Consider the following 15,963-nt stretch of genomic DNA (forward strand, 5'->3'; position numbering starts at 1 on the left):
TTTTGGCCACGACTGTATGCTGTTAATTGTACGCCGAGGAACTTAAAACTTTCCACCTTCTCCACTACTGTCCCGTTGATGTAGATAGGGGGTTGCTTCCTCTGCTGTTTCCTGAAGTCCACGATCATCTCCTTTTTGTTGACGTTGAGTGAGAGATTGTTTTCTGACACCACACTCCGAGTGGCTGTCTCCCTGTAGGCTGTCTCGTCGCTGTTGGTATTCAAGCCCACTACTGTGGTGTCGTCTGCAAACTTTATGATTTGAGTTGGAGTCATGCATGGCCACGCAGTCATAGGTGAACAGAGAGTACAGGGGGGGGGGCTGAGCACGCACCCTTGTGGGGCCCCAGTGTTGAGGATCAGCGAAGTGGAGATGTTGTTTCCTACCGTCACCACCTGGGGGCGGCCCAATAGAAAGTCCAGGACCCAATTGCACAGGGCGGGGTTGAGACCCAGGGCCGCGAGCTTAGAGGGTACTATGGGGTTGAATGCTGAGCTGTAGTCAATGAACAGCGTTCTTATGTAAGTATTCCTCTTGTCCTGATGGGATAGGGCATTGTGATGGCGATTGCATCGTCTGTGGACCTGTTGGGGCGTTATGCAAACTGAAATGGGTCTAGGGTGGCAGGTAAGGTAGAGGTGATATGATCCTTGACTAGTCTCTTAAAGCATTTCATAATGACAGAAGTGAGTGCTATGGGGCAATAGTAATTTAGTTCAGCTATCTTTGTCTATCTGGGGACAGGAACAATGGTGGCCATCTTGAAGCAGACTGGGGGAAGGAGCGATTGAATATGTCCGTAAACACACCTGCTGGTCTGCGCATGCTCTGAGGACGCGGCTAGGGATGCTGTCTGGGCCAGCAACCTTGCGAGGGTCAACACGTTTAAATGTCTCACGTCGGCCACGATCCTTGGGCCGTGTCGGTGGCACTGTATTATACTCAAAGCGGGAAAAAAATGTGTTTAGTTTGTCTGGAAGCAAGACGTCGGTGTCCGTGACGTGGCTGGTTTTCTTTTTGTAGTCCGTGATTGCCTGAAGACCCTGCCACATATGTCTCGTGTCTGAGCTGTTGAATTGTGACTCCACTTTGTCCCTTTACCGACCTTTCGCTTGTTTGATTGCCTTGCGGAGGGAATAACTACACTGTTTATATTCAGCCATATTCCCAGTCCTCTTTCCATGGTTAAATGCGGTGGTTTGTGCTTTCAGTTTTAGTAGTGCACGATAAAGGTTATAGGCTGCCATTTGGAACGTGATCTAAAGCTTGCTTGACACGCTGTCCAGGAAGGACACTGAGCAATTATCTAGCCTCTCCAAGCCAACAACATGGAGGAGTCCGGCATATGCCGCTTCTCTCACTCTAAGCCCCTGTGGACATAGATGCATCTAGGCCTAAGCCACAGTAGCAGGCAGAGCATGTTGTATCATCCCCCGCCCTTCTCCTTCGTGGCTGTCTCGGATACACTGTGATGTTTTCACAGTGCCCTGCATGGCGCTGCAAGTGTTTCTCCCCACCAGCAGCATCTCATTGACTGTGTCCCAAATGGCACCCTATTCCCTATACAGTGAACTACCTTTGACCATGCAAGGTGTACAGTGCATTCGAAAGTATTCACACCATTTGACTTTTTCCACATTTTGTTATGTTACAGCCTTATTCTAAAATGTATTAACTTGTTTTTTTCCTCATCAATATACACACAATACCCCATAATGACAAAGGAAAAACTAGTTTTTAGACATTTTTACTAATATATTAAAAATAAACTTAAATAACAAATTTACATAAGTACACCCTTTACTCAGTACTTTGTTGAAGCACCTTTGGCAGAGATTACAGCCTCGATTCTTCGTGGGTATGACGCTACAAGCTTGGCAAAACTGTGTTTGGGGAGTTTCTCCCCTTCTCCTCTGCAGATCCACTCAATCTCTGTGAGGTTGAATGGGGAGCGTCGATGCACAGCTTATTTCAGGTTTCTCCAGAGATGTTCGATTGGGTTCAAGTCCGGGCTCTGGTTGGGCCACTCAAGGACATTCAGAGACGTGTCCCAAAGCCACTCCTGCGTTGTCTTGGCTGTGTGCTTAGGGTCGTTGTCCTGTTGGAAGGTGAACCTTCGGCCCAGTCTGAGATCCTGAGGGCTCTAGAACAGGTTTTCATCAATGATTTCTCTGAACATTGCTCCATTCATCTTTCCCTAGATCCTGACTAGTCTTCCAGTCCCTGCCGCTGAAAAACATCCCCACAGCATGATGCTGCCACCACCAGCTTCACCGTAGGGATGGTGCCAGGTTTTCTCCAGATGTGATGCTTGTCATTCAGGCCAAGGAGTTCAATCTTGGTTTCATCAGACCAGAGAATCTTGTTTCTCATGGTCTGAGAGTCTTTAAGGTGCCTTTTGGCAAACTCCAAGCGGTTTGTCATGTGCCTTTTACCTAGGAGTGGCTTCCGTATAGAAGTACTACAGAGATGGTTGTCCTTCTGGAAGGTTTCCTCATCTCCACAGAGGAACTCTGGAGCTCTGTCATAGTGACTATCGGGTTCTTGGTCACCTCTCTGACCAAGGCCCTTCTCCCCCTATTGTTCAGTTTGGCTGGGCGGCCAGCTCTAGGAAGAGTCTTGGTGGTTCCAAACTTCTTCCATATAAGAATGGAGGCTACTGTGTTATTGGGGACCTTCTATGCTGCAGACATTTTTCTGTACCCTTCCCCAGATCTGTGTCTCAACGCTCTATGGACAATTCCTTCGACCTCATGGCTTGGTTTTTGCTCTGACATGCACTGTCAACTGTGGGACCTTGTAAAGACAGGTGTGTGCCTTTCCAAATCATGTCCAATCAATTGAATTTACCACAGGAGGATTCCAATCAAGTTGAAGAAACATCTCAAGGATGATCAATGGAAACAGGATGCACCTGAGCTCAATTTTTGAGTCTCATAGCAAGGTGTCTGAATACTTAAGTAAATAAGGCATTTCAGTTTTTATTTGTAATAATTTAGCAAAAATGTCTAAACCTGTTTTCGCTTTGTCCTTATGGGGTAGATTGATGAGTATTTTTTTAATTTAATACATTTTAGAAGGCTTTAACGTAACAAAATGTGGAAAAAGTCAAGGAGTCTGAATACTCTCCGAATGCACTGTATATTGTGCCTATTGGAGCCTATATTGTGCTCAGTGCTCCCCATCATACACCATGTCCCTCTTTAGCTACCAGGATGAGATGGCACTGCAGTGGATAGCTGCTGTCCTCACCAATTCTGCTATTTTGTGTGTTTTTTTAACGTAAACTTTTTTTGTACATAATATTTTCGGCATCATTTCTTATGACCTCGTACACATCGACTCGATAATGGTACCCTGGGTACATAGCCAAGTTATCGTTACTCATTGTGTATTTATTCCTCATATTATTATTTTTCTATTATCCATTTTTCCTCTCTGAATTGTTGGGAAGGACCCGTAAGTAAGCATTTCACTGTTTACAAAGCATGTGAAAAATCTGATTTGATTTGATATGAGGAGGTCCAGCCGTGGAGGTTGGGGGTGGTTGTCTTAAGGCTAAAGAGGAGGCGTTATATATCAGCTCACTGACCTTGAGCTGCCTCTCCCCTCCCCCTTCTTCCCCCTTTAGATTATCACTGGTCCCTTAGTCACTGCTTTATAATTGCAGGTTAGTTAGATTCTCACTCAGTCAGGTAAATTGCAGCCATGATGTAATTAGCTGAAGGTTATGCTTGCTTCCATCCTGATTGCATTTGATCAGTCGTAGCTAAGACTCCAGTGTTAAGGAGAGATACAAAGCTGTCCTAGTGCAGCTTAGACTCCAGTATTAAGGGGAGATACAAAGCAGTCCTAGTGCAGCTTAGATTCCAGTGTTAATTGGAGATACAATGAGGTCCTAGTGCAGCTTAGATTCCAGTGTTAATTGGAGATACAATGCGGTCCTAGTGCAGCTTTTTTTGTAGTCAGGCTCTTCATGTGTCTCTAGATACAGGCTGCTTTTTGTCCTGAAGGGAGGTCAATATTCAGACACAGTAATCCTCTCTCTGGCTCTCTGTCTCTCTGTCTGTCTCTCTTTGTCTGTCGCTGTGTCTCTATTGGCTGTCTTCTCTGGCTCTGGGTGTCATCTCAGTAACTAGCCACTGAAGGACAAATCAGAGGCAGGAACCTCGCATCGATCACACACTGCTTAATCTTCTCACATGACTTCCCAGAGAGAGGGGAAGAACAAATCACATGCATGCACGCGTGCACACTCACATACACACACAGTCGTCTTAAATCCACATTTTCGCTTTACTTTCCACCAGAGTCACTCACTCCTTTACAGAGCCCAGAGTCACTCACTCCTTTACAGAGCCCAGAGTCACTCACTCATTTACAGAGCCCAGAGTCACTCACTCATTTACAGAGCCCAGAGTCACTCACTCCTTTACAGAGCCCAGAGTCACTCACTCCTTTACAGAGCCCAGAGTCACTCACTCCTTTACAGAGCCCAGAGTCACTCACTCCTTTACAGAGCCCAGAGTCACTCACTCCTTTACAGAGCCCAGAGTCACTCACTCCTTTACAGAGCCCAGAGTCACTCACTCCTTTACAGAGCCCAGAGCCACTCACTCTTTAACAGAGCCCAGAGAAACTCACTCTTTAACAGAGCCCAGAGCCACTCACTCCTTTACAGAGCCCAGAGCCACTCACTCCTTAACAGAGCCCAGAGCCACTCACTCTTTTACAGAGCCCAGAGCCACTGACTCCTTTACAGAGCCCAGAGCCACTCACTCTTCAACAGAGCCCAGAGCCACTGACTCCTTTACAGAGCCCAGAGCCACTCACTCTTTAACAGAGCCCAGAGCCACTGACTCCTTTTCAGAGCCCAGAGCCACTCACTCTTTTACAGAGCCCAGAGCCTTTGGTGTTTGTCCAGACACTTTACTTATTTAATTAATATTCTCTTTCAAAACAACGTCTTAGAATTTCAATTAAGCTTTTTTGTAAACTGTCATTTTCTAACAGGTTATAAACATTAGTGTATTCTATTTGTTCTGTATTCAATGATTATACTGTGTCACCAATCAGATTCATACTAAAGACATTGATTCCTACAGATTATTAACTGACATTAAAAAAATATATATTCTGTCATGCCATTCCCTCCCTCCATTAAACCTCATCTCTGCCCCCTCCCCCCACCCCCTCTCTTTCTCCCCCATCTTCTATCCATCCTTCAGATCCTCCCCCCACCACGGCACCAGTCCCCACCACCTCTACTCCCCTCTTCCTGGACACCAGTGACACCAGCATGGCCCCCAACAAGCGGCGAGGAGCGAGCGGCCACTTCACATCCCCCACCCTGGCCTCCCTGTCAGACAGCAGCCTGGGTACCATAGTGGGCGGGGCTGTGGGCGGGGTCCTGCTCCTGGGGTTGCTGCTGATCCTGGGCGGAGCTTGCTTCATGCGCCAGCGGAGGACCTTCAGGGGTGACTACTACACCAAACAGTACCTGGGCCCCTCCGACATGCAGAAGGAGTCCCAGCTGGACGTGCTCCAGCCCCACGAGCTGCAGGAGGTCTACGGGGACAGGCACAACTCTACCTGCAAGGACAGCCAGGAGCTGAAACCCAAGCCGGGACTGGGAGGGGACATAATTTACCCCAATGACATCAAGGACAAGGAGGACTGGGGCGACGGCCACAGGGACCTCCGGGAGGGCAGCTACTACCCTGTTGAAAACCACAACAACATCCACCACCCCAAAGGTCTGCTCGTTCACACTCCCACTGTGACCAACGGCTCCCCCTACCTGCCGGAGGACTGCTATGACAACGGCACAGATAGCGAGTATGTGTCCCACATGGATGGGTCTGTGATCTCACGCAGAGAGTGGTATGTCTGAGAGCTACAGGGGAGCTGTAAAATACCTTTTGGCTCAAAATGACTCGGTGAGACAATAATTTAACAGGCGTTGAAATAGATATATTATAGAGAATTTGTCAATTCAATAAACAGACTCTTCTACACAAGAATGAACATTCCCGGCTCATTTGTGTGCTCTGACCCCAAGGACTTCCATATGACTTCCATATGGAGTGTGTTATAATGTCGTAGCATCTCAACAGATGATCGCAGGCTGGGAATGGCAGTAATCTGCTGTCATTATCCGCTTAACTTTAGAACTAGGGTTCATTTGGCAAGGGTTTCTCTGTACTATGTTGTTTCAACAGATGTGAGTGGTTCACTTTGTGTCGTTCTGGTTTTATGTATTTAAACACCTGTCTTACGTCATGAGTCTGGCATTTCAGCCCTCATTAGTGAAATATTTCTATCCCTTTTGAAAATTCTAAACTATGTGCCCATATGTTGCATCAATTCAAACCCCTCATAATCAATGACATTTCCAAAACAATTGCCTGTAATCATATGACTTTATGACTTTTTCATAAAGGTTACATTCTGATTGCTTGTTGCTGTTGAGAGCACCTAAATCAGATTATATTTTAGTTTTCAAACTGTTACACAGATGTGAAAGGGAAAAGGATTCAACAATATGACAAAAAGGGAGCAATATCCACATGTTGTGAGCAGGATGTACAGTGATACTGTCAGGACTATGGGACGTGATAAGACTCTTTTAAGCACATCGGAGGAATACATCTCAAGGTTTGTATCTACTTAGGACAGTGTATTGTTCTTTAGCATTGGTGGCACATTCTAGATTGTGTCCCATATGGCACCCTATTCCATATACATTCAGTGGCCAGTTTATTAGGTGCACCCATATAGTCCTGACTGTCATAAGAATGACGCAATAGGAACCGGAATTTGTCGGACCAGGCAAAACTCAGTGTGTGTCAGTGTGATCTGTGATGGGTTTTTCCAGTACACAACCAGGCACCATGCCATGGTCTTTGTCCCAAATGGCATCCTATTCCGTACACAGTGCACTACTTTTGAACAGAGCCGTATGGGCCTTGGTCAAAAGTAGTGTACTATATAGGGAATTAGGATTCCATTTGGGAATGAGTCCATGACATGAGGCTGTAGCTACTAAAGAGAATCACCAGTGATTCTATCTCCATTAGCTGGTATTGACCGTCCATTTCCTGTTACTGCTCAGCCGGTAGCTTCGTTCTACCTGAGAAACTAAAGGATCAAAGTGACCTCTCCAAAGCCTTGCCGTTAAAGGAAAGATCTCTTCAGTCAATTGGTCGGGTGGAGGGGAGCATGTATACACTGACTGTTGGAGGAGGGGGTTGTATAGAGGGGGAGATCTCCCTGTGCCATTTCAAGATGGGGCTTGGCTTTAGCCTGAGGTTTCTTTGTTTCTTCTTCTGGGGTTTTGCAGATTGAGGGCACACTCTTTTTAATTTGATCCTTCTTTTTTTTGTTGCTCCCAACCCTTTGGTGGCTCATAAAACACTTGCGTATCACACACACACTCCACATGCTGCCTGCTGCCTAGGCCACTCCAACCCTGTCATGTTCAAAGCCCAGCCTTCACCTCAAAGTTTTAGCTTTTTAATTAACTTCTCTTCTCTGGATGGACTTGGCGAATGTTTGACCTCAGTGACGTGTAGAGCATCTGTGTATGCAAGCACACTCATGTGTTTTTATCTGTTTGAGTCAAGGCTTCAAGGCTTTTCTTAGCTTAGCTACTGCTCAGACATCCACCCAGGGGTTGTGGGCACGTAGGCTAGATACAATGCAGGGATACATTCTCATGTCTTTGACTGTTTGTCTGTACACACAATGTGAGGTTAGCTTGGTTTTACTCCCTGTTTTGAACATTTGTCCAAATACAGGCTGACCTTTGACATGTAATTTCATTGGGAGTGGAAGAAAGTGATTGAATGTTTAATTTGGCAAAGCTTTTGTTTTCAACTTGACCTTCTTTGGAATGGAAATATATTAAGTTATTGTTGTGCCTATACTGCCTTCATTTCATTTGAATCCTTTATGGTTTATTCTTCTGCTTATGTATATATGTTCATGGTTTTTATGTGTGATGATTCATGTGTTGATTTAAGTCCTGAAGGCCCCTTGAGAGAAAGGTTGGTGCCTTACGCCTTTTTATGTCCTTCTTTTTAATATTTATGATTTTGTTGCTTGTTTTTAAACCAGCACAGTTGACTTAAGGTGAATTGTTTAGCCTTATACACACAGACTCTTGTAGCAACTTAAGTTACAATGTACCTGAAAATTGTATTTCACTGGAAAATTACATGGGTAGTACTAAGCAGGCCAGAATCATAGTCAATGTTATTGTTTTGAAAATATGCTGGCTTTTTTTATTCTTTATTAAAAAAACAAATGTTTTGTATTTTTTTGGTCTGAAATTGTCACAGTGCATTAGATTATTTTATATTATTTTTAAATTTTAATTTCACCTTCATTTAACCAGGTAGGCCAGTTGAGAACAAGTTCTTATTTACAACTGCGACCTGGCCAAGATAAAGCAAAGCAGTGCGACACAAACAACACAGATTTAACACACGGGATAAATGGGATGAACAAACGCACAGTCGATAACACAATAGAAAAATCTATATACAGTGTGTGCAAATGTTGTAAGATTAGGTAGGTAAGGCAATAAATAGGCCATAGTGGTGAAATAATTACAATTTAGCAATTAAACACTGGAGTGATAGATGTGCAGAAGATGAATGTGCAAGTAGCGATACTGGGGTGTAAAGGAGAGAAAAAAGAAATAACAATATAGGGATGAGGTAGTTGGGTGGGCAATTTGCAGATGTGTGTACAGGTGCAAAGATCGGTCAGCTGCTCTGATAGCTGATGCTTAAAGTTAGTGAGGGAAATATAAGACTCGAGCTTCAGTGATTTTTGCAATTCGTTCCAGTCATTGGCAGCAGAGAACTGAAAGGAAAGGCGGCCAAAGGAGGAGTTGGCTTTGGGGATGACCAGTGAAATATACCTGCTGGAGCACGTGCTACGGGTGGGTGCTGCTATGGTGACCAGTGAGCTGAGATAAGGCGGGGCTTTACTTAGCAAAGACTTATAGATGACCTGGAGCCGGTGGGTTTGGTGACGAATATGAAGTGAGTGCCAGCCAACGAAAGCATACAGGTCGCAGTGGTGAGTAGTATATGGGGCTTTGGTGACAAAACGGATGGCACTGTGATAGACTACATCCAATTTGCTGAGTAGAGTGTTGGAGGCTATTTTGTAAATGACATTGCCGAAATCAAGGATCGGTAGGATAGTCAGTTTTACGAGGGTGTGTTTGGCAGCATGAGTGAAGGATGCTTTGTTGTTCATTTAATTTTGGATTGGAGATGCTTAATGTGAGTCTGGAAGGAGAGTTTACAGTCAACCAGACACCTAGGTATTTGTAGTTGTCCACATATTCTAAGTCAGAACCGTCCAGAGTAGTGATGCTAGACGGGCGGGCGGTTTAGTTTTACTTTCATTTAAGAGCAGTTGGAGGCCACGGAAGGAGTGTTGTATGGCATTGAAGCTTGTCTGGAGGTTTGATAACACAGTGTCCAAAGAAGGGCCAGAAGTATACGGAATGGTGTCGTCTGCGTAGAGGTGGATCAGAGGATCACCAGCAGCAAGAGTGACATCATTGATGTATAAAGAGAATTGGGTCAGCCTAAGAATTTAACCCTGTGGCACCCCCATAGAGACTTCCAGATGTCCGGACAGCAGGGCCTCCAATTTAACACACTGAACTCTATCTGAGAAGTAGTTGGTGAACCAGGCGAGGCAGTCAATTGAGAAACCAAGGCTGTTGAGTCTGCCGATAAGAATGTGGTGATTGACAGTCGAATGCCTTGGCCAGGTCAATGAAGATGGCTGCACAGTATTGTCTTCTATCGATGGCAGTTATGATATCGTTGAGGACTTTGAGCGTGACTGAGGTGCACCCATGACCCGCTCGGAAACCAGATTGCATAGCGGAGAAGGTACGGTGATCTGTTTGTTAACTTGGCTTTTGAAGACTTTAGAAAGACAGGGTAGGATATATATAGGTCTGTAACAGTTTGGGTCTAGAGTGTCTCCCCCTTTGAAGAGGGGGATGACTTCGGCAGCTTTCCAATCTTTAGGGATCTCAGGCTATACGAAAGAGAGGTTGAACAGGCCAGTAATAGGGGTTGCAACAATTGCGGCGGATAATTTTAGAAAGAGGGTCCAGATTGTCTAGCCCAGCTGATTTGTAGGGGGTCCAGATTTTACATCTCTTTCAGAACATCAGATATCTGGATTTGGGTTAAGGAGAAATGGGGAGTCTTGGGCAAGTAACTGTGGGGGGTGAAGGACTGTTAACCGGGGTAGGGGTAACCAGGTGGAAAGCATGGCCAGCCGTAGAAAAATGCTTATTGAAGTTCTCGATTATCGTAGATTTTTCGGTGGTAACAGTGTTTCTTAGCCTGAGTGCAGTGGGCAGCTGGGAGGAGGTGCTCTTATTCTCCATGGACTTTACAGTGTCCCAGAACCTTTTTGAGTTTGTGGTACAGGATGCAAATTTCTGTTTGCAAAAGCTAGCCTTTGCGTTCCTAACTGCCTGTGTTTTGGTTCCTAACTTAGCTCAAAAGTTGCATATCGCAGGGGCTATTCGATGCTAATGTAGTATGCCACAGGATGTTTTTGTGCTGGTCAAAGGCAGTCAAGTCTGGAGAGAACCAAGGGCTATATCTGTTCTTAGTTTTTTTATTTATTATGGGACATGCTTATTTAAGATGGTGAAGAAAGCACTTTTAAAGAATAACCAGGCATCCTCTACTGACGGAATGGGGTCAATATCCTTCCAGGATACAGGGTAGCCTAGTGGTTAGAGTGTTGGACTAATAACCGGAGGGTTGCAAGTTCAAACCCCCGTGCTGACATGGTACAAATCTGTTGTTCTGCCCCTGAACAGGCAGTTAACCCACTGTTCCTAGGCCATCATTGAAAATAAGAATTTGTTCTTAACTGACTTGCCTAGTTAAATAAAGGTAAAAAAATTAAAATACCTGGGTTAGGTATTAGAAAGATTAGAAAGGCCTGCTCGCTGAAGTGTTTTAGGGAGCGTTTGACAGTGATGAGGGGTGGTCATTTTACGGATGCAGGCAGTGATCGCTGAGATCCTGGTTGAAAACAGCAGAGGTGTATATTTAGAGGGCAGGTTGGTCAGGATTGTATCTATGAGGGTACCCGTGTTTACGGATTTAGGGTTGTTCCTGGTAAGTTCCTTGATCATTTGTGTGAGATTGAGGGCATCTAGCTTAGATTGTAGGACGGTCAGGGTGTTAAGCATATCCCAGTTTTGGTCACCTAACAGTACAAACTCTGAAGATAAATGTGGGGCAATTAATTCACATATGGTGTCCAGGGCACAGCTGGGGGCTGTGGGGGGTCTATAACAGGTGGCAACAGTGAGAGACTTGTTTCTGGAAAGGTGCATTTTTAAAAGTAGAAGCTCGAACTGTTTGGGCACAGACCTGGATAGCATGACAGAACTCTGCAGACTATCTCTGCAGTAGATTTCAACTCCACCCCCTTTGACAGTTCTTGGTTGAAAATGTTGTAGTTGGGGATGGAAATTTCTGAATTTTTGGTGGCCTTCCTAAGCCAGGATTCAGACATAGCTAGAACATCAGGGTTGGCGGAGTGTGCTAAAGCAGTGAATAAAACTAAATTAAGGAGGAGGCTTCTGATGTTAACATTGTAATGCCCGGGGTGGAGTGGAGGAAGAAGTCAGGCGCAGGAAACAGAGAGTTCAGAGTAGCGATACTTTTTTATTCACCACACCGGTGAAAATCACGCCACTCAAACAAATGCCCCAAAACACAGGGGAACTAAACTGTCCAGAACAACACACGTACACGCAAGACCATGACTTACAGGTGTGCACAAAAGTACACAGAAAACAATCCCGCACACCCAGCAGGCGGGCCGGCTGGATAATAAAGCCCAACCAATTAACCTAACTAAACACAGGTGTAACGAATAAACAGACAAGGGGGAAAAAAAGGATCAGTGGCAGCTAGTAGGCCGGTGACGACGACCACCGAGTGCCACCCGAACAGGAAGGGGAGCCACCTTCGGTAGGAGTCGTGACAAACATGCATGAATCCAAGGCATTTACGGTTACAGAAGTCAACAAAAGATAGTGCCTGGGGAATAGGAGTGGAACTGGGGGCTACAGGGCCTGGGTTAACCTCTACATCACCAGAGGAACAGAGGAGGAGTAGGATAAGGGTACGGCTAAAGGCTATAAGAACTGGTCGTCTTGTGCGTTGGGGAAAGAATAAAATGAGCAGATTTCTGGGCGTGGTAGAATAGATTCAGGGCATAATGTACAGACAATGGTATGGTAGGATGTGAGTACAGTGGAGGTAAACCTAGGCGTTGAGTGACGATGAGAAAGGTTTCGTCTCTGGAGGCACCAGTTATTAAGCCAGGTGAGGTCTCCGCATGTGTGTGTGGTGGGACAAAATAGCTATCTAAGGAATTTTGAGTGGGACTGAGGGCCCTACAGTGAAATAAAATAATAAGAACTATCCAAGACAGCAGTAGACAAGGCATATTGACATTAGAGAGAGGCATAAAGCAAACACAGGTGTTGTTCAGGAGAGCTAAGACAACGGGTAAATGGCGATGAATGGGCAGAGCGGGTTAGTTAGGTACATACGGGACCTGAGTTCGAGGCTGGGGCCGACAGGTAAACAAAATGAGGTACCGTGTTATTGAAACAGTCCAGGGGGCATCAGCTGTGTAGCCCGAGTGATCATAGGGTCAAAAGAGCAGCAATAGGTGAGTCAGGGTGCCGTTCGGTAGTCACTAATATGCTAGGCGAGCAGGGGACACAGTGTTCAGAAAATCTAGCAGATTTATACAGATATTAGTGCTCAAAAGTTTGTGACTAATTATTTGGTTGCCAATGAATTAGTTATCTGTTTGTAATAAGAATATCTTATCTGAATCATACTGAACTGTGTTGACCCATAGGTTTATATTCCCATCTCTGTTGCAGTGATAGTCAGCAATATCTTTAACCTCAAATCACATATCAGGAACAAACAAGAGCTTTATGGGTATAATAAGAACAGGTTGTTTGTTTTTCTACTAATAGTTTTTTTTCTTGGCCCATAAAGTATAATCTGATTGCAGTGGAAGAGGCTGAACTGTGTGTCTCAAATGGCATCCTATTCCCTATATAGTGCACTACTTTTAACCATTGCCCTATTGGACAGAAGCAAAGAATGGAGCGCCCGAGGGGCCCGGATCAAAAGTAGTGCACTATATAGGGAATAAGGTTCCATTCGCATCCACTTTGAAGGGACAAAGGTGTCCCCCTCTCTCAGACCCTAACCCATCTACAGTGCCTTGCGAAAGTATTCGGCCCCCTCGAACTTTGTGACCTTTTGCCACATTTCAGGCTTCAAACATAAAGATATAAAACTGTATTTTTTTGTGAAGAATCAACAGCAAGTGGGACACAATCATGAAGTGGAACGACATTTATTGGATATTTCAAACTTTTTTAACAAATCAAAAACTGAAAAATTGGGCGTGCAAAATTATTCAGCCCCTTTACTTTCAGTGCAGCAAACTCTCTCCAGAAGTTCAGTGAGGATCTCTGAATGATCCAATGTTGACCTAAATGACTAATGATGATAAATACAATCCACCTGTGTGTAATCAAGTTTCCGTATAAATGCACCTGCACTGTGATAGTCTCAGAGGTCCGTTAAAAGCGCAGAGAGCATCATGAAGAACAAGGAACACACCAGGCAGGTTCGAGATACTGTTGTGAAGAAGTTTAAAGCTGGATTTGGATACAAAAAGATTTCCCAAGCTTTAAACATCCCAAGGAGCACTGTGCAAGCGATAATATTGAAATGGAAGGAGTATCAGACCACTGCAAATCTACCAAGACCTGGCCGTCCCTCTAAACTTTCAGCTCATACAAGGAGAAGACTGATCAGAGATGCAGCCAAGAGGCCCATGATCACTCTGGATGAACTGCAGAGATCTACAGCTGAGGTGGGAGACTCTGTCCATAGGACAACAATCAGTCGTATATTGCACAAATCTGGCCTTTATGGAAGAGTGGCAAGAAGAAAGCCATTTCTTAAAGATATCCATAAAAAGTGTTGTTTAAAGTTTGCCACAAGCCACCTGGGAGACACACCAAACATGTGGAAGAAGGTGCTCTGGTCAGATGAAACCAAAATTGAACTTTTTGGCAACAATGCAAAACATTATGTTTGGTGTAAAAGCAACACCCTGAACACACCATCCCCACTGTCAAACATGGTGGTGGCAGCATCATGGTTTGGGCCTACTTTTCTTCAGCAGGGACAGGGAAGATGGTTAAAATTGATGGGAAGATGGATGGAGCCAAATACAGGACCATTCTGGAAGAAAACCTGATGGAGTCTGCAAAAGACCTGAGACTGGGACGGAGATTTGTCTTCCAACAAGACAATGATCCAAAACATAAAGCAAAATCTACAATGGAATGGGTCAAAAATAAACATATCCAGGTGTTAGAATGGCCAAGTCAAAGTCCAGACCTGAATCCAATCGAGAATCTGTGGGAAGAACTGAAAACTGCTGTTCACAAATGCTCTCCATCCAACCTCACTGAGCTCGAGCTGTTTTGCAAGGAGGAATGGGAAAAAATGTCAGTCTCTCGATGTGCAAAACTGATAGAGACATACCCCAAGCGACTTACAGCTGTAATCGCAGCAAAAGGTGGCGCTACAAAGTATTAACTTAAGGGGGCTGAATAATTTTGCACGCCCAATTTTTCAGTTTTTGATTTGTTAAATTTTTTTGAAATATCCAATAAATGTCGTTCCACTTCATTATTGTGTCCCACTTGTTGTTGATTCTTCACAAAAAAATACAGTTTTATATCTTTATGTCTGAAGCCTGAAATGTGGCAAAAGGTCGCAATGTTCAAGGGGGCCGAATACTTTCGCAAGGCACTGTATCTCTGTCACCCTCAGCAGCCTCCACTGCCCAAACCTTTGTTGATCAGTTGCTGACCCATCACCCCTCTCCTGTCTCATTCAGCACCCTCTCTATCACTGGCCTACAGAATAGACCCACTCTCTGATGGACAAATGGATCACACCTGTACTGGGATAGGTGGTTGGGTTTGGTTTCTGAACCTGTCCCCAAGCCCATTAGTCACCAATGAGGTCTTGAGTGATTGCTGCGAGATGAGTCCCATTATATTGACCTTGATTTGGTGAAAAAATAAAGCCTTATTCCATGAAGTTTCAGAGCGGGTGTTTCCTCTGCACTTTGGATTGAATTCAATAGAATATGGTGTAATGTGTTCATATCCCACTTTTATTTACCATGTTAAATGCAAAAAAAAGTATTATATCAAACTGCATGATGTTCACAAAAAGGCCCCTTTGTTACATAATCGTTCTGTCATATGCCAGCTCAGATATTCAATTTGGCCTCTTCTTCCTCTAAGTGTTAGTATCTAATCCTCTGTGTTAACCTGCTTCTGGAGGTGGCATGAAGAGTATCATTGTCTGTTATTCAACTAAGCCAGAGTGACACTCACTCCCCTCCAGCCCAGATAAAGAGAGAAACCAGATCTAGTATGTCAGACTGAAATCTCCCCTCTTTCAGTCTTGGAGTCTATCCCAAATTGCACCCTATTCCCTATATAGTACACTATTTTTGACCAGGGCCCACTACATACGGAATAAGGAGCCATTTGCGATACAGTCTAACTCTGCGTTCATCACTTGACTGGCCACAGTGGCCCCGTTCCAAACACACCCGCTCTATTACTGTCACGTTACTTGACCGGGATAACCCTGGCCAAATTCATCATTGTTACTATCTGCATGTTTGTACAGGCTGCAGGAGTAAATAGCTCTGTTGGTGGGCTTCAGTTGTTCTCTCTCTCTCTGTCTCTCTCTCTTGCAGCTTTCTGCTAGAGGTTTTTTTTCTTGGTTTGTGTTTTTTTCACGCTTAATGAATCTGTCA

At 44.6% G+C, this 15,963-nt stretch overlaps 1 protein-coding gene across 1 annotated transcript in view; it reads left to right on the plus strand.

Moving 5' to 3' along the window:
• Positions 1-8,317, plus strand: part of LOC109909108 (nectin-3-like protein) — a 75,379-nt gene extending 67,062 nt beyond the window's left edge. Inside the window, exon 7 of the mRNA XM_031796223.1 lies at positions 5,229-8,317. Coding sequence (XP_031652083.1) covers positions 5,229-5,893 — 665 coding nt within the window. The 3' untranslated portion in view covers positions 5,894-8,317. The remainder of the gene's footprint in view (positions 1-5,228) is intronic.
• The last annotated feature ends 7,646 nt before the right edge of the window (positions 8,318-15,963 follow it).

Source organism: Oncorhynchus kisutch, linkage group LG18 (assembly GCF_002021735.2).
Source record: "Oncorhynchus kisutch isolate 150728-3 linkage group LG18, Okis_V2, whole genome shotgun sequence".
NCBI classification, from domain to species: domain Eukaryota; kingdom Metazoa; phylum Chordata; class Actinopteri; order Salmoniformes; family Salmonidae; genus Oncorhynchus; species Oncorhynchus kisutch.